The 26603-nt window shown below is 42.5% G+C and overlaps 2 protein-coding genes across 3 annotated transcripts; one reads left to right on the top strand and one right to left on the bottom strand.

Moving 5' to 3' along the window:
- Window positions 1-542: 542 nt before the first annotated feature.
- On the bottom strand, window positions 543-26504 carry LOC116504307 (lysozyme-like). Of its 2 annotated transcripts, XM_032211241.1 has the most exons (4): window positions 26319-26504; window positions 22704-22865; window positions 12564-12676; window positions 543-691 (listed from the first exon to the last, which is right to left on the bottom strand). In XM_032211241.1, exons 1-4 carry the CDS (start codon window positions 26350-26352, stop codon window positions 575-577), a joined length of 426 nt encoding a protein of 141 aa, XP_032067132.1. In that variant the 5' UTR covers window positions 26353-26504; the 3' UTR covers window positions 543-574. The 2 variants fall into 2 exon arrangements, 1 of the variants encoding a protein (XP_032067132.1); XR_004254795.1 differs by lacking the exons at window positions 543-691; window positions 22704-22865 and adding an exon at window positions 15068-15146 and having other exon boundaries at window positions 11939-12676.
- On the top strand, window positions 7976-11836 carry LOC116504305 (olfactory receptor 13H1-like). Its single transcript, XM_032211240.1, has one exon. The coding sequence runs from the start codon at window positions 10092-10094 to the stop codon at window positions 11034-11036; it is 945 nt and encodes a 314-aa protein (XP_032067131.1). The 5' UTR covers window positions 7976-10091; the 3' UTR covers window positions 11037-11836.
- Window positions 26505-26603: the final 99 nt, after the last annotated feature.

The following is a 26603-nucleotide window of genomic DNA, read 5'->3' as shown; positions in this document are numbered from 1 at the left end:
CAATTTATCCCAACATGTGGGATACAAGGATAGAATCAAGTTGTTAAACATTGGTTATATAAGAAATAGCATCATTTTTGTTAGGTAAGCTCCCCATTGGGAGAGCGGGTACGTTCAGAGAAGCGTTGTGAGAGTTGTGTTGGAGAACACACAAGCCAGCATACAGAGACACTGCAGTTTAAATAGGCTTTTACTTTTGTGGAAATAGAAATATCAGAGTCCATCAAACAGACCAAGTCATACACGGATGAGACAGTCAGTCATCAACATCTTTCAGTTAAGGGATAACCCAAATAACATAGTACATAATCATACAAACAGTCCGGGACTCAAAGTTTGCTAGCAGTTGCAAAACTTACAATAGCTCACAGCACTTTCTAACAGTCAGCTTCCAAAACACTCAGATCAGATCAGCCCAGCATCTAACAAACAGAGAACTAAGTCATTCTGGCTCCCACTTATGGTCGATTGAGGAAAACAGCAACCAATCACATTTTATGGTATGATTTAAAGAAATAAGTATAGCATTGTTACATAATTTATATATTGCCAACCCAACTGTTGGATTATATTCCTAACAGTTTTCATCCCAGGAGGAGGAAGAGAAATGCAGGAAGATCAGTCTCAGAGGTTGCAGCTCCGAGTCCATTTTGACAGATGTCTTCCTTGGCAGTTGCCGTTCCAGCCGCACCTAGGAGTAAGAATAAGAATATTGCTTTCCTTTCTACATCACACACATGATTTTATTTATTTATTTATTTTATTTATTTGAAACATGATTGTTTCTTTGATGATTACTTCAAGAAATTCAAGAAGTTTCAAGGGGGGTAGTTTTTCATTGAATGTCCTTTTCCCCATCTTAAAATCAAAGGAAAATAATTGTTTTAGATAAAATAGTCCTGAGTTTCTATTTCTCACATTAAGGCTATATGCCACTGATGCCCAATAGATAGTTTGGACTCCCACATAATCTTGCCAGAATCCTTGTTAGGGCTGAAGAGACTTAAAGTATGTGATGAGTGCCAAAATCCTGCCCAAAACTTCTCCGGTCTGGCTGCACCCGAGCTGGTGGACCATCCGCAACCGCCGGCCCATCGCCAGGGAGACAGCCAGTGCAGGTCAGCCTCTGAACAAGAAAAATGTATTGGGGGTGTTGTGTATTCTGATACATGCAAAAAGGGCCAGCAACCGCTCTGCTGAGCCCTGATTGGCCAGGAGGCATTGGAGGCTGTTGCTAGCCTTCCTGAAACAGTTAATCTCCCCTGATTGGCCGAGGTACTGCATCAGCAGTTGCTGTGCAGTACCCGGCCCATGATTGGTTATTGTGTTGTTACAATTTCTATAAATACGGGGCGCGATCTGTTCGTATTTGAATTGCTGTCACTTACTTCTGTGTAATAAAGACCATCTTACTGGCTATCCATGGCTCCTGCGTTCCCTTCACTTCAATACTTAAAACTGGCGACGAGGATGGGATCCGCGATTCCCGCAGGGCCTGGAACAAGAAAAAATAGCCAGTCGCAGCACAACTCCAGAGGCTACCCGAGCTACCTTCGCACAACTCCGAGGCTACCTTCCAGCAGCAGCAGCAGCCGTAGTCACCGCCGTTGGAGCCTGCCAGCGTCTCCGCCAACTTGGCATCGATCAGACGCGGCCTCCATCCGCCCGAGGGGGGGTTCCGCACCCACCTTGGACGGAGCGCCGCCGATGCGCAAAGACGAGCAATGGACCGCGAGGCTCAACCGCGGAGAAGAGCCCGTGAAGGACCCGCCGGAACCCAAGGCCAGCATGCGCCCAGCTGAAGCAGTTTCCAGCAACCGAGGAGCTTCAATCTGCGGAAGCCAACCTCAGCCGGAACTGTCTGGGCCCGTAGCCGTTGGGCCTTCCGTGCACCTCACGGAGCCAGCCAGCTGTCCCGATAGCCCAAACTGCTTCGCGAGGTGGCCACTCAGCCTGCCTGCGAAGTCTGCCTGCCTCTCTGCTGTGGAGGCTGCCTGCCAGCCAGCCTGCAAAGCATCTTTGCCTTCCGAAGAGCTGCCTGCCTTCTCGCGAAGTCTGCCTGCAGCCGCGGCCTTCCGTTCCTGCCTGATTTGCTATCTGCCATTTACAAACCGCGCCGAGCTGACGTCGCCTCGACCGGTTTCAAATTCAATATGCTGCCTGCGAAGCTCAACCCTCTGGCGCACCAGTAGATCGATGTCCCTCAACCTGCTGACACGCGTCGAATTGAGGTCGCTTAAGTCCTCTGCCTGCCAACGCCAAAGCAAGTCAGTGTTTCCTGTGAGACTCGCTTCCCAAGAGCCGCCGTCACGATGCCTCCCAGTCTTCCCTATGCCTCCAGGGCTCACTAATTCCTCCCTGGGAAGCCTGCCGCGTGAGCTCAATGCCGGGCCACCGCCTGCCTGCTTCCTGCCTCCCTGCGATGTCGGCCTCCCAACGAGAAGCCCGAGGGGCTCAGGAAGGCCAGCGCCTCCCCGCTCAGCCGCTGCGCGCCCGGCTCCTCTCGCACCAGCCTTCCGCGGCCACTGCGTGCTGCATGACCCAGCCTGCCTTGCCTCCGCTGCCTGCTGGTCCTCCCAAACCGCCGAGGCCCCGCGCCCTCACCGCCTGCACAGCCGGCCCTGCCGTCTCTACCCATTCCGAGCCTCTACTCCTCCCAAAGCCGCTCGTTTGCATGCCTTCGGCGCCTCCACCCGTTCCAAGCTTCTACTCCTCCCAAAGCCTCTCGTTGCGTGCCTTCGGCGCCTCCAGGCCTTCGCCGCCGCCTTCCTGGGAAAACTGCAAACCTCCCAAGGCCACCTGTCTCCCCTTCGCTGCCTCCAGGGCAGGTGGGCTAATTATAATCTTAAACTATTTTTGGCTTACTATACAGATAATTTAGTGCAAAGCTATGCACAACAGTATTAGATTTCCGTGGTTTTATCTTCCTTGGTTGGTTTTGGGAAGAGCTATGGAACGTTAAAACAAATGCTGTGTAACAAGCGTGAAACATTCCTTTTGATTCATTGGAGAATTAAAACCAAACCTTATTTCAAAGGAGAGAAGTTTCATATCATGCAACTTTCATCAAAACTGTTTCACATGCCCTTAAATCTTGGGTGGGGGGGGGAGGGAGACAATAGTGAACATCGAGGAAGTAGGGTAGTAGTGGCAAATATCTTAGAATAATACTTTGATACAACTATTATAAATTGTTCAGCAATGATTTAACTAAAAGAATTGTGCATACTATATATAAATTGTTACTTCTTAGCAGGAAGTCCAATATTTTTTTCTTTGGATTTTTCCATTTGGCTGAGTTTTTCAGTAGTCCAACATACTATTCTTTTTTATTGGGGTTATATTTATGAATGTATTTTTTAAGCAACAGGCCAGAACCTATTCATATTAATAAGTAGGAAATCTGTTGGACATCAAAGTTATTTTAAAAGTATCATTATGTAGAATTTTTAGTAGTCTGGATTATGAAAGAATTGCAGGAAAATATTAGATAAGACAGAAATAAGCTAAAGTAGGGGTGGTGGTGGTGAATCAACTTCTTGTTTCTTGCCCATATTTTCTTACAAGGTACCCCAAAACCAACCAAGGAAGACTGCTGCCTGTTTTTTTAAGCAATAATGATTACAATGAATATGAAATTAATATATAAAGCATGTGATATGGTTCCAGGATCAGAGCTAGTCTATATTTGAATGGCCTGAAGGTGTGTTAACATTCAATGAAGCTAAAGCTGCAATCTAGGAAAGGCAGTTCTTGGCCCTCTAAGTACTTGGAAAATAGACCACCTGGGAACCATATGTAAAACCACCCTGATTGCCGTATAGAAGAAAGTGTGAAATAGGCTTGTATAAATCATTTGGTGGGATTTCAAAGCATTGGAAAGTTGTGGGAATACTTTGGAACATCTGCTTCATTGACCAGATCTGGAGGAGTGCTCAGAGCCCTGTAAAATAATTTGCCTAGCTTTAGTACAAATGCTAGGACTGAATGGTACTTTGGATTCTATTCCAAACAAAGTACTGAAGAGAATACAAGAATGTAAATATAGTACCCCACCCACAACTCTTTAAAGTAGATATTTCATGAATCCAGGAAAAAGGTGCCGCTGCTTTAAAAAGTACCAAGTAGATGCTGTGGGCTTTACATTCCTATATATTGAAAAACAATGCATAGCCCTAACAACATTATTATTTAATGAATTTAAATTATTGCCACTGCTTTGAAATTAAATTCAGGTGTATGGATGCCTCTTTCTTTTCTGTGTAATTTATACCTCTGTCTTGACTGGGAATGCTGACATCATCTTGGTCACTCCCACTCAGTCACATGGCTGGCAAGCCACTCCCACAAAGCAGGCCACACCCAAAGAGTAGGTTCCAAAAATTTTTGAAACCCACCACTGATGTAGAGAAAATTAACAGGCTGAAACAAGTGAGAGAACTATATTTTTTTATTGCTTTTCTTGCCATATTTACCCTCCCTGAAGGCACAGAAAGTAGAAGAGGGAAAAAGGGAGAGAAAGATGGGAATGAGGCTCTAATTTTGTGCTTTCTGTTCATTTGGGAATACCTGACATGGATGTGTAATGAATTCACATCTTCTAGGATTTGGCAACTCTTAACAGGATAGTTTATTAAAAGCTTTTTTAGAACAAAGTTTGGTGGGACAGGACGGGACCAGGGGTGGGTTCCTGCAGGTTCTAACCAGTTCGGTAGAAGAGGTTCCAGAAATTTACCGTGCTGGTTAGAACCCATTCCACTGGTAGACCGGTACTGAAATGTCTCCTCTGGCCTGGTCACTTGCTCACCCCTGCCCATCTGCTCACCCCTCGTCTGCTCACTCCTTCACCAGTCCGCACTAAGCTAGCCCAGCCCGCCACTCACTGAATTGGCTGGAGTCCAGCTAATCAGAAAGCAGGCTGGAGTCACCCCACCTGCATCTAACACCCGTTTAAAAGTGCAGTGCCAACAGCCTACTTTCCTCTTTTGAAAAGAGTCCTTCTGTTTTAAAAAAAGAGTCCTTCTCCGAGCAGGTGTCACATCACGCTAGCTGATCGGGTCCCCCCTTCACTTCGCCTTCCCTGCTGCTCTTGCTGCTTCCTTCAGGTAAGCAACTAAACGTGAGGGTGGGGGGCAGCAGCAGCGGGAGGCTAGGGTATGCCAGCCCGCGGCTTTTGCTAGGGAAGGCCTTCAGGCCATTCCTCATGAAAGCCGCAGGCTGGCATACTCCATGTGGCCGAGAATGGGTGGGTGGCAGCAGGAGGCTAGCGTACGCCAGCCTGTAGCTTTCGCGAGGGAAGGCCTTCCTTCCCTCACAAAAGCTGCAGGCTAGCATATGCAACGTGGCTGAACGGGGGTTTCCTGCTACCCCGCGTCCCCGCCCTAGTCCCCAGCCTTGCCTGTCTAGCTAAGCCTGCCAGGCGGTGGGCCTAGCTGACCCGGTTGACCCTTGTCCCTTCAGTCCAGGTTACCTGCTGCCTCGTCACCTGCCTGCCCTTCTCCCTGCTGCACCCATCGCATCAGAGATCTCCTGATTCTGCATCCTGGTAAGTGACTCGTTTTTTTCTTTTATGCTTTTAATGTTTTTTTAAAGAATATTTTATTTATTGTGTATAAAATTTTTAAAAATTGTTTTATTTAAAAGTATTGAGTATAGAATTTTTAAAAATGATTTATTTTAATTTATTGTTGGTAGAATCTTTTTTAAATTGTCTTAGACTATTTAAAAAAATATTCTATCAACAATAATTAAAAAGAAATCATTAAAAAATTCTATACTCAATACTTTTCAAAATATTCTATATTCAATACTATATTGTGTATTGAATATTCTGAAATGGTTTCAGTATTTTGAAATGGTTTATTTTAATTTATTGTTGATAGAATCTTTTAAAATGTTTATCTACACATTACTAATGATCAAGTACTAATAATATTTCCTTATACATTTTAGTGACCTTTCCTTACATAATTGGTGTTTTCATCCATACTTTTAGATTTCTAATTTCTGTTTCTGTTAGTTAGCCATTGGTAAAACAAACCCCACGTGAAAAAGTATTCGAAGCCACCTTGATTTTAATTGTCAATTTATTCATTCTTGCACATTCTAATATTTATTCATTTTCATATCTTTGTTTTTCCACTGTTGAGCAAATGCAATTCCAGCAGCTGCTAACATGTGTAAAATTAAATATATATTGTATTCCATTTGAAATACCCAACAAAATATTTCTGGTTTTAAATCCATATCTTGCTTTACCATTGCTTCTAACCACTAACTCTTGAATAGCTACTTGGACTGACCTAAGTACTGAACCTAATTCATATATTCCTGTTTTTTGAACTGAGAAATAAATTTCAGAAAAAGAAATTTGTATTGCTCTGTGAAACTACCTATGAAATTTGGTTGTGGCCCGGCAGGAGCCGTTGGAACTGCCGCCAGACTCCGACAGCGAGGGGTCTTATGAGTCGGCCTTGGAGGAGGTGGAGGACCCTGGACAGGGTGTCAACTCTGAGCAGGGCAAGGAGAGACTGGTTGGCCACCAGGTGGCAGCAGAGCATTGGATCAAATGTTCAGGAAAACATTTGGGAGTTGTTTCAGGATGCACGCAGGCGCAGGGCTACTCGGCGTAAAGAACAACGGAGTAATTACAGGAGGTGATTACGAGCAGCTGATGCTGATTAAGATCCTCTCCTGATTATAAAAGGGACTGTTTGTACCATGCCCTGGTTGCAGGACTCAATGTTCTTGTTCACGTTCATGATTCAGAGAAATCAACTTGGATAAGTGGTTTGCTGTGAGAGCTTGTTTAATTGCTGCCAGAGAGCTTATCTCTTTGTTTATTTTGGGCTTGCAGCCAACAAGAGTCTGGATTGATTAAAACATTCTTTTGTACATCTGTTTTGGCTTTCGTTCCTGGATGGAGAAGGGGGGGGGGTCAGAACAAAATTCATTCTTAATCTAACTTCTTAGATGAAAGACTATATCTTTCCTGTTTGTTGCGGGGCATTCTTCCTGAAAAGACTATACATTGTTAGGTGAAAACAGAGGTCCCTTCTGTTACCTGTAGTCCTCAGTTTACAACCATAATTGAGTCCAATATTGTTTTATTTCTTTTGCAGTTAGTATTATTTACCAAGATGAAGAAGAGGCAACAGAATATGACCGCTTTCTTCTCCAAAAAAAACAAGAGATGAGGAATCAGCTGATCTACAACAGTCACCATCACCATCACCAGCACCACCACTTCCACCACTTGAAGTCAGAGAAAGCAGCAAGTCCATCTCCAGATTCTCCTCCACTGAAGTTCCACAAACTTCCTGACTGCTGGAGTTTGCAGCAATACAGAAACTTCCAGGAGAAGTATGATGGACTGGCAGTATCCGACAAAAAGTTAGGTTGTGAGTACTGTGCAAAACCCATGTTGTCATTAGAGAGAGGTATTCATGTTTCTAGAGAGTGGAAACATTTCCAGGTTGTGCCAACAGGATCAACCAAGGAGAATCAACAAGCATCGCTCAGAAAAAAATTAAAGGAACATTTTCAATCAAAAGCACACCTTATTTGTTTAGAAAGCAGTAAACAACGGGAGCAGGATGCTTTAACCAAATCCATAGGTAAGTCAACTAACAAACATTTGTCCAGTACTTGCAAAATATTTTCTACTGTTTATGATCTGGTGCAAAGATGCAATCCATTCTCACACATCGAAGCACAGGTAAATTTGCTAGCTATGGTTGAAGTAGATGTGGGAGTTGGCTTGCATTTACGGAGATCCGGAGTGAATATAGTTGAATTCATTGCGAATGAAATCAAAACTATCGTGTTTTCAAGGATTATTGCAAATTATTGTGCCTAATAATTGATGAAGTCTCAACACTTTCAATGAAAGGCTCCTTGATGTGAGTGATGGCAAGTTGGCCATGCCCACCCAGTCCCATGACCAATCAGCCATGCCAACCCAGTCACATGACCATCAATCCATGCCCACAAGACAAGCCATGTCCACAGAACTGGTAGTAAAATTTTTGACCACCACTGCTACAGACTCTACAAAGAGAAAATTGATGTGAATAAGGGTAAAGAATCTGAAATGAAGCATTCCATGTCAGCAAAGCTGTGTCTCCCATTGGTTCTGCCAGCTTCCTGTGTGACAGCCCCCATACTATGTGGTCATTAAACTATTCTCCCACTTCTGGGTTCTCATTTGGTTTTGAAGCACACCAGAACACTGGCTTCTACAGCCATTCTATGTTGTAAATATTGTCAGTCTTTAAGAAACTAAAAAAAACATAACTATAAAGTTGCCTTTCTGGAAAAGAATGCCATAGTTGAACTTAAATGATGAAATAATGTATCTTTTTTACTTTAAACGTAATGGGAATTTAAAGGAAATTCCCATGAAATTCAATTAAAGACCTGTCCTTGGACTTTTATCTCGACCTTCTTCCAGCAGAAATGCCATTTATTAGCCACTGGGGAAAAGATGAGAATTTTTTTAAAAAATCTTTTACCTCAAGGAACTGGCAGTGTTGTTCTCAATGCCAAGGCAAAGAAAGATCTAAGACACTATCCTTCTGCTAACATTCTTCCCCTTTAAGTGCTTGTTTTCCTTCTGGAGCTGTTGCTCAGAAGTAAAAGCAACCACAATGAGGAACACTACACTTACTTAGCAAAAATACACAATGCAAAGATAGTATGACTGAACGATGCTAGAAAACTTCAGACCACAAATCTGGATCTAAACTTCATCAAATCCCTAGTTTCTTTGAAAGCAAACAGCACCATTTTTCCCACTTGGCTATTCACAATTACTTTAGAAGACATAAAAAAAATATTTGACCATTTATCACTGGAAGAACACTGGGCAAGCAAAACCTCAGAGATAAAAAGAAAAATAAAGAAGATAATTTAAGTTTGGTAAGTTGTTCTCTGTTTGTATTTGTAAAATAAATGATAGAGTCCTTCATCCAGACAGGAGACTTCGAAGCCGTGTCTCTGGTCTGGTTATTCTAATGCTTATTGGTTGGAATTCTTGCTAGCATCTCTCTCTCTCACTACTCTCTTTACCTTTCATTCCAAAAATGTTTTTCCTTTTGTGTGGTTTAGTTCTCTAACCAACCTTTATTCTCAATCTTAATCTTTTATGAGTAGGAGGCCAAGAATTTGTAACATCTGCTTTGGATTTTAGTACAGCAGAAAAAAAGGTATCCTGGGTAGTTTGGGAATGGACTACCTAGTATATTGTTAGTTTTTCCTAATAAAAGCATACCATATCTGAATGGTAACATAATTGTGTTGCAATCTTTCCACCCTCCGAATGAGTGAATTGGTGCCATTAAGTGAAATTCTGATCATTCTTTAACTAACAATAATTCCAAAGCATTATCATTAAAAAATTAGTGTCCTGTTTATAACATAATAAACAAATATGTATCTTAATAGTGATACCTCATGTTTAGAAACATTATGCCCTGCAACAAATTGTATTTGCTTAAAAGATTACCCTGCGTGCCATTCCTTTTTTTTTTTTTTTGACTTTGTCAAATCCAAAAAAGAAAGGATGGTGTTTGTGAGATCAGCATTGATTCTGCTCTGCTTTGTGAATTATCTAAACATGAACTCATTGCTTCTAATGAGTTGACTCAGGACATTTTGGTTCAGTTTCTACTGCCCTCCTGGTAAATTAGGGATGCTGATGAAGCTGCCAGTTTGCTGCTTTCATTACTTTTGGAAAAGGATTTCTTCACCTTCTACCTGGGGTTGGATCTGAATACCTAGCTATGAGACAGAGGGTAGCTTATTGAGTTTTGGCTTAGCAGTTTATGCTCTCATTGCAGTTTTCAGACAACATATTCCTTAATGCAGTCTGTGAACCTACCCATGTGGGAATCCAACAATTGTATTCAATAAATCATGGTTAAAACAAATTCTATCTAAGCATGATGCACAAAGCAGTTTTCAATCAGTTTTTATTGCATTTTTATTTTTTCTATACAGAAAATGGCAATCTAAACCCTTAAACTGAAAATATTGCATCTCTCTTGAATGTACTCAGTAATCACACCATTCATTCTTTCCTGCAGGAGAAAATGGGAGAAAATAGAATAGGAACTTCAAATGAATCACTGGTGACGAAATTCATCCTGATCGGATTTTCAGAATATCCCAGAGCTCAGATTATTCTCTTTTGCTTCCTCTTGATGGTCTATCTCATTAGCTTTCTTGGCAATGGACTCATCGTCATGTTGATCATTGCTGACTCCCGGCTTCATACCCCCATGTATTTCTTCATTTGTGTCCTTTCCACAGTAGACTTTATTATTATCAACAATGCACTTCCTGAGGTTTTAGTGAACTGCTTCATCTACAGGCCCACAATTTCTTTCTCCAGATGTTTAGTCCAAATGTACATAGGCTTATTTCTAGTTATAGCAGAGTGCATCATTTTGGCAGTCATGGCATATGATCGCATGGCAGCTATATGCCAGCCGTTATACTACACGCAGATCATGAGTTGGAAATTATGCTTTTATCTAGTAGCCATGTCAGTGGCCCTTGCCTTCATGTCAACATTGACCGCCGTACTCTTGCAGCCCACTGACTTCTGTGGCCATCACACCATCAACCATTTTGGATGTGAGCTGCAATCTTTACTGAAACTGGCTTGTTCCAACACAGTCAGTGAGCTCTTTATGCATATCTTCAGCTTCTTTCTGCTATTCCCTCCCTGTGGCTTCATAGTTGTGACATACGTCCGCATAGGCCTGGCTATACGACGTATCAGTTCTAGCCAGGGACGCAGAAAAGCCTTCTCCACTTGTAGTTCTCACCTTGCTGTGGTCAGTGTCTTTTATGGAACAATCATGATCATGTACTTGAGACCTGAAGGGAAATCCATTTCTGAAAATGACAAGGTCATATCCTTAGCATACGGGGCTCTGACTCCCATGCTCAATCCTCTGATCTACAGCCTGAGAAACAAGGATGTCAAGGGGGCATTTTGGAAGCTGGTTCAAAGAAAAATCCAGGTATGATGTACATGTATGCTCACCATGCCCCATGTAGGTTTCTACTGCTGACCATTTCTACTAACCTTTTAAAAAGGAATTTAATAACCAGCATTACTGCTCCTAGTAAACCCATGAGGGCATAAGCAATACTGAATGTTAAGGGGGAATGTGTTAGGACTCCAAGAATTATAACTCACAATGCTTTTGGAGAATATCAGGCTGGGGAATATATTCACAAATAAGCTGAGAATTATAGGTGCCAAAATACACCCCTAAATATACTATTGTTTTAGCTTATTGTATATAGCAATACTTTTTGAAAAAGATTTGTTATCCCATATGAGCTCACAGATAAGCCATCCATTAATAAATTGATCTTTGATTTTCTAAGCAAAACACCTGTGCTGGAAAATAAGGAGGTTGATTTCAAAGAGGGAGGGGCCGTATTTCATAGGAATAAGAGGTAATTCAATCCAGATATTTTGTATGAGAGAAAAATGGGTGAAGACAGCCGCTCCCTAATAGTTTGCAGACTACATTGTAGAAGTTGACAGTAGCATTTTTAATCGGAAAGATTTTGTCTGCTGGTGTGAAACTATAAAGAATCGTGAAGGATGAAAGAAAATAAATAAAGCATGAAACAGGTAAAGGCATAATGCACAATATACAATGTATTGAAGCAGGTTTTGAAGGTTTTGTCTGCAGGTGTGAAACAATAAAGAACTCGCTTCCTTGATTTCGAGCCTGACATTTTCATGAAAATACCAGTTTGGTCTCACAATTAAGGCACCAGGCTAGAAGGCAGGAGACTGTGAGTTCAAGTCCTGTCATAGCCATGAAAGCCAGCTGGGTGGGTTTGGGTCAGTCATTCTCTCTCAGTCCTATCTACCTCACAAGGTTGTTGCAGGAAAATAGGAGGAGGAAGATGCATTGGATATGTGTGCTGTCTTGAGTTATTTGTAAAAATAATAAGGATGGGATACAAATAAATAAAGAACAATTTCAAGTAGGTTTACAAGTATTATATAAAGAGATGCATCAAGTTAATCGTTGAACCTATAACATTTGTGGTTGTATAGATCTGCTGTGCCAGAAGAATGATTGGATATGTGTGCTGTCTTGAGTTATTTGTAAAAATAATAAGGGTGGGATACAAATAAATAGATAACAATTTCAAGTAAGTTTACAAGTATTGTATGAAGAGGTGCTTCAGGATTTCTGTCAGGTGAAGTTAATCTTTCAACCTATAACATTTGTGGTTGCATAGATCTGTTGTGCCAGAGGAATGATTGTAGCCTGTTCAATTTTGCAGGAATCATGAAGGATGAAAGAAAATTTAAAGAAAGAATGAAACGGGGAAAGGCATAATGCACAATACACATTTCATTGAAGCATGTTTTGAAGATTTGAAAAAGCAGACTCGTTCCCTCTTCCTCACCCAGAAACCTTTTAAAAATCATTATTTGTATGCAAAAAAATCCATGCACCCCAACCTGTGGAATACAAGGATAGAACCAAGTTGCTAAATGTTGGTTATATAAGAAATAGCACCGTTTTCCTCCTCCGAGGAGAAACAGAAATTGAAGGAAGATCAGTCTCAGAGGTTGCAGCCCCGAGTCCATCTTGACAGATCTCTTCCATGGCAGTTTTCTCTCCAGCCATACCTAGGAGTAAGAATAAGAATATTGCTTTCCTTTCTACATCACACGCATGATACTTTCTTTGATGAGTACTTCAAGAGATTCAGGAAGTTTCAAGGGAGCTAGTTTTTCATTGAAAGTCCTAAAGCCTATATGCTACTGATACCCAATAGATAGTTTGGACTCCCACATAATCTTGCCCGTTTGGGCTATAGAGACTTTGAAAAAGGTTTTATTTCTTTTAAAAAACACAAATATTTCATCATTCGTCAATCATTAAAACATTGAAGTACAATTTTTTTTGTATCCCCCTCCCTCCCTCCACCCCCCCAACCCCCCTCATCCTTCCCCCCCCCCGACTTCCCAGAACCCGTACACGGTATGGATTTTTAACTAACACAGTCTAAAATCTATTGAGAAAAAAGAAATAAAGAAATTAATGACATTCTACATTGACCTTAGCTTCTTCTTACTGAACTAACTTTAAACAGTTTAAATCATTTCTGATCTTAAGCATAGGCTAACTGGAATTTCTTGGTCCCGTATTTATTTTGTATATAGTCAATCCATTTTTTCCAGTCTCGTTTATATCTCTCATTTGAGTGATCTTTAAGATATGCTGATATTTTAGCCATCTCGGCTAAGTTTGTGACTTTCAATGTCCATTCTTGGATTGTAGGCAAGTCTTCCTTCTTCCAGTATTGCGCCACCAAAAGTCTTGCTGCCGTTATTAGGTGCAGAATCAAGTTAGTCTCTACCACTGTAAAGTCAGTACATATACCTAGTAAAAATAACTGAGGAGTAAACTTTATCCTTCTTTTAAAAATATTTTGCCTAACCCACCAGGGCTATAGAGACTTAAAACCTAGTGTTATCCTGAAAATAAGACAGGGTCTTATAAAATAAGTCCAAATGCTTATTTTGAGTATCAAAAGAAAATAAGACAAGGTCTTATTTTCTTTTGACACTCAAAAGAAGCATTTGGACTTATTTCCAGAGAGGTCTTATTATTTTTGAGTTGCATGAGGTGGTGAGCATGGTCACCTCATGGCTGATACTGTGTTGTGTGTTGCTAGGCCTGCCACTCTTTCTGCGGTGGCCATTAGCATGACAAAAGAAGTGTGGTGGCTACAGTTGCAGGAGCAGCTGTTAGGTAAGGGCAAGTGGGTTGCATGTGGTATGTTCCCCCTCCCTTTCCTCCCCTCTGGCCTCGCCACCTCACCTCGTGTTGTTTGCGTATCAACCAACCAAAGGAAATGGCGGGGACCGGCTGCGCACACATTTAAATATTTTTGAGGAGGGCTCATTTTTTGGGATGACTTATTTTAGTGCATGTACTCAAAAACTCAATTGGGCTTATTCTCTGGGGAGGTCTTCTTTTCAGGGGAACAGGTGACCAGAGGCTCACAAAATCCTGCCCAAAACCTTACAGTGTCTCAGAAGGGCACACAGCCGTGTAACTTTTAGATAACTCTAATTGTTGATCACACACTGTCTTTATGAATTGCTTTTAAATGCTGATTGTTGGCTTTAAGAGTTTCCTATCGAATGATCTGCTGCTGTAGCCCCCTTTCCTGCCCATCGTATAATTGGAGGCTTCACAAACTATCTCTCCCTGGTTCTCTTACTACTGTGCTGTTCAAAAATCGACTTTGGATCCCTTGGAGCTTATTCCAAGGTGGTGAGCTGTGGTGATGAAGTGGTTAGAATGCAGTACTGCAGGCTACTTCTGCTGACTGCCAGCAACCTGCAGTTTGGCAGTTCAAGTCACACCGGCTCAAGGTTGACTCAGCCTTCCATCCTTCTGAGAAAGGTAAAATGAGGACCCAGATTGTTGGGGGCAATTTGCTGACTCTATAAACCACTTAGAGAGGGCTGTAAAGCACTATGAAGTGGTATATAAGTCTAAGTCTGCTATTGCTATTCTTGGGATCAGAATCCTGGTGTTTAAAGGGCCATTTGCAAATTCTTTTCCTGTCTGTCCCAGCTCGGTGCTAAACCTCAATGGTGAACCTGCGTTTTAAAAGATGTATAAATAGTCAGCAAGCAAAAACTGGATAATGGATGTCAAATTACTGGGAAGAAATTTTCCAGCCTATAAAAATAGGCCTCAACATTCACCCGGCTAATCTGTGTGCCAATTAGCCACCTTTAATCTACTTTTAATCTACTTTCAAATCATGATTTAAAAGACCATTAAACCCAAATTCAAAAGGCTGTTAAACCCCTATTCTAAAGCAACCAGAATTGAATAAAAGCAATAAAAATACAGTGTGTCGTATTCTGAAAGTATTTTTCTCCACCAATGTTAAAGTTGTACAATAGTCTAAAGAAAGATAATTATCCTTCATGAGCAACAGTTGATTTGCTACTGAATGCCACAAGTAGAAAGATTTTAATGAGAGATTGACTCACCAGACATTCATCCCATTGGCATCACGCACAACTCTCTTAACACAAGCAATATCATCTGTGATATCATCATTTAAGAAATCTGATGGGAGAAGCAAATAAAAATATGTCCCATCCCATATATTTGAAAGTTATTTTCAAACATTTGCATAAAATTATTATACAAAGCAAAAAAAAAGTAGGAGAAATTCTGAGGATATTGAGCCATGTGGGACACTAAAAAAAGTAGGAGAAATTCTGAGGATATTGAGCCATGTGAGACACTAGGACCTCATCAAATATGAGTCTGGTGCTCATTAAAACTCAGACCACACTGGATTGGGTGATGTAGAGGCACAAAGTCAGATATGTCTTTGCAGGGGAAGGTAGACAACTTGTGAGAAGCTTAAAAATGGGATACTAAGTGGAGGACCAGATTGAGGAAGGATAACAGGTCAACAAAAAACAATATGTCTAGTTATTATTACAAATTATGACCCAAGTAGGAACTCGAAACAATTTTGTGTGGCAGGATGATTAAACACGAATCTCCATGAAGTGATGGGTGCAATTGGACAATTACAGAGACCAATAAAGAAGGAGGATTAGAATGTCCCTACAAAATTTTCAATTGAGTTATTTGGGACATTTCACCTTTTTGCTTTTCTAATGAAATAAATGTCAACCCTTGATAGTAGATCAGGTCAGGAAGCGAACAGTAGAAGGATTGTGGGAATCTAGAGGGGGAGCAGCCAATGTAGCAACGATACATTGTGAGGATTTGACTGTCCGAATCTGCCGATGACACTTTTGCCCCTGGACGGTCCGGCAGGACCTAAACCGTCCCAAAGAGGCGGTGACTGGGAAGACAAGACCGTGTTGGTCACAGGGACATTGCAAAGCCCAAGGGAAATGCTTCCAACTGGCGGCAAACAGGCAGCCCTGCCCCAGCTGACATAGTTGGAGACGGCTCCAGGAAGAGAGAAATGAAAGTGTTTCTATCTGGTGAGGTTTTTTTTCTTTTCTTTTAGAAGATTGCCCTCAGAAACTTTTTTCTTAAGATTAATTAGTCCATTAAGCAAGAACAAAGTGGTGTATTTAATCCCTATTGGACTGCCTTAGAAAGTTTGCTCTTGCTTGTAATCTTTTGTGGAATGAGTGATTACAATGCTTCTGTTTATTCTGCTTGAGGTGAAGAGATTCCCCCCTCTATTTCCCTTTATTACTTTAACTTTTTTGGCTTAAATTAAAACTCTTTTTACTTTAATAAATTTCTTCTACTTGTTACAATATTATATTAAAAATACTTAAGGAAAGAGGTTTTAAAAGAATTGAATCTGCCACTTGGAAGCCCAAGTCTGAAGCTTTTTTTCCTTTGCTGTTGTAACAATGTTTCTTTTGTTCACTCTTATCTGACTATACTGACTGTGCAAAAAAGGGTTTGGAACGACTCTTTAAAACCTGACCCAAAGTCACAAATAGTGGTGTGAGGAAAATATTTTGACAAAAAGTGGAAAAGGAAAGAAAAACTTTAGAACCCTTCTTCTATGAAAACCATAAAAGAACATTTGTCTAAAATAAAAATAGATATATTCTTCAAAATCTGTGACAGGCTAGAGTGGCAGATAGTACCAAATTCTTCTTCTTGCTCTTTCTCTATATTTTTCCTTACTCTAAAAAATGGAACAATACTCAGATGAAGAAAACTTGTTAATTCAAAACAGTTTGGCTGGACTTCAAAACATCTCAGAAGGACTTGAGAGATTTGACAAGAAATGGGACAGACTATGGGATATTACAAAAAAAGATGATAGGGTTATAGCCCCAGAAATTAAAGAAGTGAATGAAAATACAGAAAACAAAGATCAGAACTCAGGTGAACTTATAAATGGAGTATAAACGTGAGTGAAAGTGGAAAGAAAGGAAGCTGGAAAAGTGACTGATAATTTGGTGTTCCACCCCAAACTCCAAGATATAGGAGAAAAAGAAAGAGCAAAAAAGATGGAGTTAATAAGACAAATCTATTCGGAAACAAACCTGACAACCAAAGTTAAGCTTACATTAATAACAACTCAAGGGCAACAAAACCACATGAGAGATCGTTTAAGCTTCAATGTGCAGAGACAAGTCTTAAACCCTGGAAAGGTTCTGGATATAGAATTGACACAACTGGCGAGAGGTGAAAGACCATTTTGTTACTGGAAAGATACTGATTAATAATGCCAATTGTTGGGAAAAAGCTAGTTAATTTTTGATGATTATTAAGTAGAGATTTTAGTACTTTATAGACTGTTTTAAATTACCACTGAATGTTTATCCATTAACATAAATTTACTATGATAGTAATAGAGAAATAATAACCCTAGTTAGGATAAATAACCAGGCCATAGAAATGCTAATGTACATTCTGGGTGAATGTCAAGTAAAAATATTAATATTTTTTAGGTTTAGGTTTAGGTTTTAGGTTTTAGGTTTTATTGGGATTTATATGCCGCCCTTTTCCCTGAGGGGACTCAGGGCGGCTTACAACCACAGGGGAGGGGAAGTGCAAGGTCAAAACAAACACTTTGTGAACAAAAGAAAAATAATAAAACACAACTTTCATTCAGCAATCAAACACTCGGGCGGGTAATTGGAAGCCTATCCCCAGGCCTGCTGGGAGACCCAGATCTTGAGGGCTGCGCGGAAGGTCTGGATCGTGGTGAGGGTGCGGATCTCCATGGGGAGCTCGTTCCATAGGGTCGGGGCAGCAACAGAAAAGGCTCTCCTCCATGTGGTCGCCAGTCGACATTGACTGGCAGATGGAATTCGGAGGAGGCCCAGTCTGTGCGATCTGATTGGTCGATTTAGGGAGGTAATCGGCAGAAGGCGGTCTCTCAAGTACCCAGATCCACTACCATGGAGTGCTTTAAAGATGGTCATCATTATCCTGAAGCGCACCCGGAGACCAACAGGCAGCCAGTGCAGCTCGCGGAGGACAGGTGTAACGTGGGCGAACCGAGGTGCGCCCACTATCACTCGCGCGGCTGCATTTTGGACTAGCTGTAGTCGCCGGATGCACTTCAGGGGCAACCCCATGTAGAGCCCATTGCAGTATTCCAGTCTAGAGATCACAAGGGCTCGAGTGACTGTTGTGAGGGCCCCCCGATCTAGGTAGGGCCGCAACTGGCGGACCAGGCGAACCTGGGCAAATGCCCCCCTGGTCACAGCTGACAGCTGATGGTCAAAAGTCAGCTGTGGATCCAGGAGGACTCCTAAGTTGCGGACCCTATCTGAGGGGTATAAAATTTGACCCCCCAGCCTAAGCGTTGGTGTATTAGCCAAATTATTGGGGGGGAAACACAACAGCCACTCGGTCTTATCCGGGTTGAGCACCAGTTTGTTAGCACTCATCCAGTTCTTAACGGCCTCCAGACCCCGGTTCATCACGTCCACCGCTTCATTGAGTTGGCACGGGGCGGACAGATACAATTGCGTATCGTCCGCATATTGATGGTATTTTATCCCGTGCCTCCGAATGATCTCGCCCAGCGGTTTCATGTATATGTTAAATAGTAGGGGGGATAGGACCGAACCCTGAGGTACTCCACATGTTAGGGGCCTCAGGGACGATCTCTGACCCCCTACTAACACCGACTGCGACCTGTCCGAGAGGTAGGAGGAGAACCACCGCAAAACAGTGCCTCCCACTCCCACCTCCCGCAGTCGTCGCAGAAGGATACCATGGTCGATGGTATCGAAAGCCGCTGAGAGGTCAAGGAGAACCAGGATGGACGCATAGCCTCCATCTCTGGCCCTCCAGAGATCATCGGTCAATGCGACCAAAGCGGTTTCTGTGCTGTAACCAGGTCTGAAGCCGGACTGGAAGGGGTCAAGATAACTAGCTTCCTCCAAGGCCCGTCGAAGCTGAAAGGCCACCACCTTCTCAACAACCTTCCCGATAAAGGGAAGGTTGGAGACAGGACGAAAGTTGTTTAAGATGGCTGGATCTAACGATGGTTTCTTTAGGAGGGGTCTCACCACCGCCGTTTTGAGCGCGGCGGGGAAGTGCCCCTCCCGAAGGGAGGCGGTGACAACCGCCTGGATCCAGCCATGTGTCACCTCCCTGCTGTTGGCCACCAGCCAGGAGGGACACGGGTCCAGAATACAAGTGGAGGCACTTACAGCTCGGATGGCCTTGTCCACATCCCCAGAGGCAACTTCCTGGAACTCAACCCAGAACTGATGTGACAAATGATCCTCCTGTGTCTCAGCTGGATCTACTGCGGTGGAGTCCAAGTCCGATCGAAACCGAGCTACTTTGTCCGCCAAGAATTGAGCATAATCCTCAGCCCTACCCTGCAAGGGGTCTCCCGCATCCCTCCTATTAAGGAGGGAGCGGGTTATCCTGAACAGGGCGGCTGGGCGTGACTCGGCGGACGCAACCAAGGAAGAAATATATGATCTTTTTGCAGTTCTTAATGCTCGGACATAGTCCTTGGTGCAGGTAGTTAAGAGTGCTCGGTTTGCCTCGGACCTATCGGACCTCCACTGGTGCTCTAGGCATCTCCTCCGGCGTTTCTTCTCCCGGAGTTCCTCGGTAAACCAGGGAACTCTCCGGGATCCACTGACCCGGAGGGGCCGTAGTGGCGCAATCCGGTCGAGAGACTCCGACGCCGCCGAGTACCAGGCGGCAGCCAGAGTCTCCGCCGAACTGTGGGCGAGGGTATCAGGAATAACCCCAAGCTCCGTCTGGAACCTCAAAGGGTCCATAAGTCGCCTGGGGCGGAACCACCTGGTCGGTTCCTCCTCCCTACGGTGGGGGTTTGGCCTCCGGAAGTCAAGCCTCAGTAGGCAATGGTCTGACCACGACAGGGGTATGATCTCATTACCCCTCAGACCAAGATCACACATCCACTGCTCCGAGAGAAATACGAGGTCGAGCATGTGACCCGCTGCATGGGTTGGGCCCCGAATTACTTGGGTCAAGCCCATGGCTGTCATGGAAGCCATGAACTCCTGCGCCCCTTCAGAGCGTTCACCGAGCGATGGCAAGTTGAAATCCCCCAGAACTATAAGCCTGGGGAACTCAACTGCCAGCTCGGCTACTGACTCGAGGAGCGAGGGGAGGGATGCTGCAACGCAGTTGGGAGGCAGGTACGTTAGCAGCAAACCCACTTGACCCTTGAGGTCCAACTTTATCAGCAGAGACTCACACCCGACAAGCTCCGGAGCAGGGACCCTACGAGGTAACAGAGACTCCCGGATTACAATAGCCACACCGCCACCCCTTCCCTGGGCTCTCGGCTGATGAAGCACCTGAAATCCCTCTGGGCACATCTCTACAAGGGGGACTCCTCCTTCTGTGCCCAGCCAGGTTTCAGTAATACATGCCAGGTCTGCCCTCTCGTCAACAATTAAGTCCCGGACGAGGGGAGCTTTGTGAACAACAGACCTGGCATTTAGCGACAACAGCCTGAGACCAGGGTCCTGACTACTCGCGCCATCTGGTCTTGGAGTGGGACTCCTAGGGCCGGAAGGAGGGATCTCTGTAATGTAGCGAACCCTCCTTCCCCGGTAATGGCCAGCCCTAAGGTCCCCGCCGTATCTGCCTCTCCCTGTCACGACCGCTATGCTCCGACCCACTCCCATGTCCATGGTCCCCCCAACCACCCCAGTTCCTCCCGCCTTCCCCAGCAGGTCCTCCGAGTCAAGCATTCTCATTTATCCACTCTAACAAATCCCACGTAAGAATTTAAAACATATAAAATACAAAGGTAACAATTACTAAAAGTGGGCATTCATTCAATTCCAAGCAACTCCCATACACTCAACATTCTAATTAAAATTGCGCAGTTATAATATATAATAATATGGAAACAGTGGAGGAAGCGATGGTCTGCTCCTCTCCCTTCTTATGTCCTGGGGAGATGTCCTTAGCCACCAAGTCAAAAGTACGTAGTATATAAGGTGGCTGTAGACAAACAAGATTGAGTATAAAGCTCCAGAGTTCGTAGACGGCTCCCATATAGTCTTGCCCCACTGGTGGAGGTTAGCGGGCTGTATATTCGAAAGTCTCTTTCTCAAAGATATATAAGGGCCCCAATGTAGGAGGCCAGAGTTCGAGGCTAACTTGCACCGCTCTTGCAAATGGAAGGAAAATTGCTGGTATTTTCGGGGCTCAGTCCTTGTCCCTGCTGTCGCCATCCTCTATTCCTCCTTGCCAGTTGGCCACAGTCCTACTCCTCTTAATAATTAAGTGAGCAGGGAGCAAGGTCCGGAGGGGGTTACAACGATAATAAATAGCAAAACAGCAGATGATAAATAATAAATTAGGTAACAGGTAGCAAAGTGAGCAGAGATAGATCCGAGGGGGGGGGGGGCGTCTAGGGTAGTAGCAAGCACGACCATTCAATCTATAGATTCAGTGCAGCCTCCAACAGCTTCCGACAGCCCCCTTCTTTAAAGTAGACTAAGTTAAAAGTTCACCCCTCTTAGCTCACTAGTCACTCACTAGTCACCAAGACTCACAGACACAGTCACCACCACTCAGCTCCAGCATAGTCAGCAAGCTGGCCGGAAAGGAGGATGTAAGAATGTAATGCTGTGAGTCAGCTGTTTGGCGCCGCCATTTCCTCCATGCTTTCCTCCACGTTTTTCTTCTAAGCTCAGCAGCCGCTGTTCCGCTGCTCTGGATGACTGATAGGACCAGGGGCCAGCAGGTAATCGGCCAGGGGGGCTCACCAGCAGCACCAGGGGCTTCCGAAAAAGACCAGAGATGGTAAGGTGGTAGGGGAGGTAGATTGTCTTAAATGTCTAATGTTTATTTTCTTAGCGCGTAATTAACTAATTTGGGATTGAGGGAAAGTCCTATAAATCTTATTAATAAATCATTGTTTAAAGACGGTTATAAAGTTATAACATTGTGTGGGCCTGGAGAAGAGAGGTGAGGTCATCAGTAAATAACCTTTAGTTAACTACAATAATAACAATGAAATGTTAATGGACAATATTTAATGATACATACAGGTGTGTTACGGGGGGTGGGAATGCTTAGATATCTTACTTAACCAAATTAATTTTAGAACATGTCATAAAGGTGCAATTGTATTGGAGATCTATTGAAATTGCAAATGAAAGCCAGTAGGTGGGTGTGTCTTCTAATATAAATGATTTTAGATAAAAACATGTTTAAACAATGGTAACCAAATGAGAATTAGGGTACAGGGATAGTAAAATACATAACTTTTCTTGACTTAAAATGTACAACATGATTTGAATGAAGTATATGTAAGGACTGTGGAAGAAACGCACGGAATATATTAGTAACCAATCGATATGCTTTCAACAAGATGTAACGAAAGATGGGTTTTTTTCCTATAATTTTTTTTGTTTAACTAAAACAATAAAAAAAATTCTCAGAAAAAAAAGGATTTTGAGAATCTATACTACTTCATTGTCGTAGACCACAATAATAAGAATAGAATTTTAAAAGCTTCTCTCTCCCACCTCACTCACAAACAGGATGAAAGTGGGGTCATTTTCAATCTCTTTCAGATCCTTCCTTCTTTCCCAGGACTGAGATGTCATTCCTTTCTCGTCAATTTTCTCTTAATAGTTCTCCTCACAGCTCTTGCATTCATTTATCAAGATTATATCTCTTCTACTCTGCATAACTTACCACTACAAATCTTATTGCAGCCAGTAGATGTACGGCCCCGGTTATGGTTGCACCAATAGCGGCTGTTTATTTGGAAAATCCCATAGTCGCGACTGCCATTCCTGTTTATCCTACCCACAGCTTGGGTGTCAAAGTTGCTCTCATGAGCAACCATACAGATCCCTGGAAGAAAGCAAATGAGAAAAGGCCTACAAAAGGACTGTGCTGTAAATGAAAAAGCTGTCCTGGTTTCTCACACGGAACATTTAAAACAGAATATTTAACTATCTTCCCATTTTTTTCCCCAATCAAGGAAGGAGCCAAGAAATTCAATACATTTTGGAAACCTTCAGGAGAATTTGGAATAAGCTTGATTGCTGTCTCCAAGATATTCCTGGGGTTGTTAATGGGATATAAAGCCCCTCTCTCTCCTTTTTCTCTCTTTTTTATCTAGGCCATCCCGGGAGGAGATACTTCTGGATTGTGGATCTTTTGCACTCTGTACCTTTGGAAAATCTTCTGGGATGGCTCCTTTAACCATATCTGGAATTGAAATGATTTGGGGGTGTAGGAAGTTAGCAACCAACCATCTCCTAGAAAAATGAAATATCCTGGGAAATATTGAAAAGGCAAAATATATTTCCCTGGATAAGAAATGGGGAAATATGTCTTTACGCAGGAAACAGACTCACTTTTAATGCCCCCCCTTTTTATTTGAACATATTTTTATTTCAATTTCATAACATACAATCACATGTATACTATACATAGCCAATATCATATAGTATTAAATAGTAATTGCATCAGTTCCTCTTGTCCTCAACGCCCCAAAAAGATTAACACCCATTATTAGCTCTTCTACTCTCCCTACACCTCTTTCTTCTACCTCTCTCTTATTTCCTATCTTCCCTCCCTCTTCCTTTCCTACTCTATTTCCCCTTCCTTTCTCCTTCTTCTCTCTCTACATTCCACTCCTCCTTATCCCCAACCTCCTCATCTTCCCCCCTTACCCTCTCTCCTATCCCTCCCTTCCCACTTTTCTTCTCCCTTCTGCTTCCCACTCTTCCTTTCGTTGGTGTATTTCCGCTTCCATACTACTCTATTTCCTCTTCCTTTCTCTTTCTACTCTCTCCCCTTACCACTCCTCCTTATACTCCTCATTTTCCCCCTTCACCCTCTCTCCTATCCCTCTCTTCCTATCTTCTGCTCTCCTCTATTTCCAACTCTTCTATATCCTGACTTCCCTCCATCATTTTCTACTCTACTTTCCCTTCCTTTCTCCTTCTCTTCTCTCCCTTTACCACACCTCCTTATACACCTCATCTTCCCCCTTCACCCTCCCTCCTACTTAATGTGTTTCGGCACCCCCCCCCCTTTTGTTAATGGGCCATTAAAAAGAAAGCCTGGGCCAGACTATTTACATAAAAAAGATCTCCCCTTTCAGATCCATGGTGATGGGATTAAGGCATGATAGTATTAGCCCTTTACCCAACTCACAACATGGCATCTGAGAACTCAACCAAACCTGGACTCAAAACACAGCCTAGAGAGTTGCCCCTGTATGGCCCCATGGGAGTCTGACAACCAATCATAATACATTTTTACACAGGAACAGGAAACGGAGAGGGGGGCCAAACAGAGTATAAAAAACTCAGCAAGTACCTTCTCTCGCTCTCTCCCTCTTCGCCCAAAATTTGAAAGCATGTGATCACCTTTCCCCCCAGCATCTCAAGTCATGTGATCCTGTGCACCATTAAACCATCTTTCCAAGCAGCTTCCATGTTTCCAGTGTCTTTTTCCCCACTTGAAACTGAACCCAGATGGACATTTCTTTCAACAGGGGAATCCGAAGGAACTTAACGTTTGAGAGGATGCTTGTAGCTGCCTATCTGTCTATATTAGTTAAGCCAGTTATTGTTAATAGGCAATACAGTGTTCTAAGCAAATCCCACTTCTGCTCTTGCCCCAAACAGGTGACAAACTGGAGATCAACCACCCTCATTAAAGTCAGAATGCGAATGCAGGTTTAAAAAGGAAAGGCTTCCCTGTCCAGTCATTTTTGATTCTAGAGTGCAGGATGAAACATAAAATCTCCTCAGTTGTGATGGGAAGAAAGGGCATTTTCTCATTCTAAGAAGATAGAACAGAGCTTTTTAATCACTGAGTGGGCTGGATGCAAGCTACAATGCAACAACCTCAACAATCACCGGCCATTGATCAAGGAGTCACAGCAACAAGCTCAGAAGCCATGGGAGAAGCTAGGCCAAAGGTTAAACAGACCATGCAGGAGGCTCTAAAAAAAGCTTCAGGCGACCAAAGATGACAACTAAGATTTTGACATGGAATGTCAATGGACTGAACTCTCCACAGAAGAGAAAGAAAATATTTCACTATCTTAAACAGTTCAAGAATGATATAATTTGTCTGCAAGAAACTCATATCAAATCAACTGATCAAAAATATTTGTTTAACCCCAAACTTGGTCAACATTTTGTGACCTCTGCTATGGAAAAGAAAAATGGTATAGTTGTATACTTAAGAAAAGACATTAAGGCTGAACTAATTGAAGCAGATCCCTTTGGAAGATATATTGTGCTAGACCTAATCTTAGAAGGGAAAAAGACATTACTTTGGGGAATTTATGCTCCTAATCAACAGCAAGATGGATTCTATAGAAATCTTCATGCTAAATTAGTACAGTGGGACTATAAGTCTTGTATACTATTGGGTGACTGGAATGGCGTGATTGACATTAAAAGAGATAAGAAGACCTCTCGCCCAAATACTAAAACCCGAGCTAAGCTAAAACCTTTTTTTGACATGATGGATGACTTTGAATTGAGAGATATTTGGCGAGAAAGAGACTGAATGAAAACTTATTCAGATATGAAAAGTACATTAATGATTGTAAAAAATTGTTATCTGAATCTGTTCTGAATATGAATAAGGGTACACCAATGGAATTTGTATGGGATGCAAGCAAAGCGTATATGAGAGGAGTACTGATGAATATAAACAAAATACATAGACATAAACAAGGGCTAAAATGAAAAGAATTGGAAGAGGAAATTAAAGGGAAAGAGTTGGAGTTAACATTGAATCCAGGCGATACAAAGGTTAAGGAAGCAATTACCATATTAAAATCCCAATTTGATATGTTGATCTCTGACCAGCTAGCCACTAGTTTATTATATGCAAAACACAACACTTTTTGTAACGCAAATAAACCGGGCAGATGGCTAGCTTATCAGATTAGGAAAAAAAGGAAAACTCGAAATGTAACCAAATTGATTTATAGAGGGAAGGAGGTGTTTCAACAGGAGGAGATTCAAAAGGCATTTCGGGAATTTTTTACAGAATTGTATAAAGGGGACAAAATTAAGGGTTTAGATATAGACAAATATTTAGATAAAGAGAAATTACCCCTAGTTAGAGAAGAGTACAGGCAAAAGTTGAACCAACCAATAACCTCAGGGGAAATCTTGAAGGTAATTAAGCAACTAAAGCTAGGGAAAGTGCCAGGCACAGATGGCTTGACAGCGGTTTACTATAAAAATTTACAGTTAGAAATGGTAGAACCTCTTAGAGAACAAACCTGAATATTTCTAAGGTGGAGAAAAAAGAGAGTAAACTCACAGTCTTCCAAGCTGATATTGCGATATCCATCCATGCCCTTTCGTTTCAGAAGTGAAGCCAGTTCACATCTGGAATATCATTCGGCTTCACTGGCTGCAATAAGGAGGAAGAGGAGGGTGAGCACTAATGCCTTCATTGCTGCGGCTCCTTGGAGGACGATGTCTGACTTCTCCAGGACAGCTATGGGATTTTATAGTCCCAGAAATTGGCACATCTGGAGACATTGTAAACAAAGTATGTAGCAACAATAATTCTGAAACCTGAGGTAATTATTCACTGGTCAGC

The sequence above is a fragment of the Thamnophis elegans genome, chromosome 2 (genome assembly GCF_009769535.1).
Source record: "Thamnophis elegans isolate rThaEle1 chromosome 2, rThaEle1.pri, whole genome shotgun sequence".
Lineage (NCBI taxonomy): Eukaryota > Metazoa > Chordata > Lepidosauria > Squamata > Colubridae > Thamnophis > Thamnophis elegans.
The sequence above is the reverse complement of the archived record's forward strand: the minus strand, read 5'-3'. Positions and strand labels throughout refer to the sequence as shown.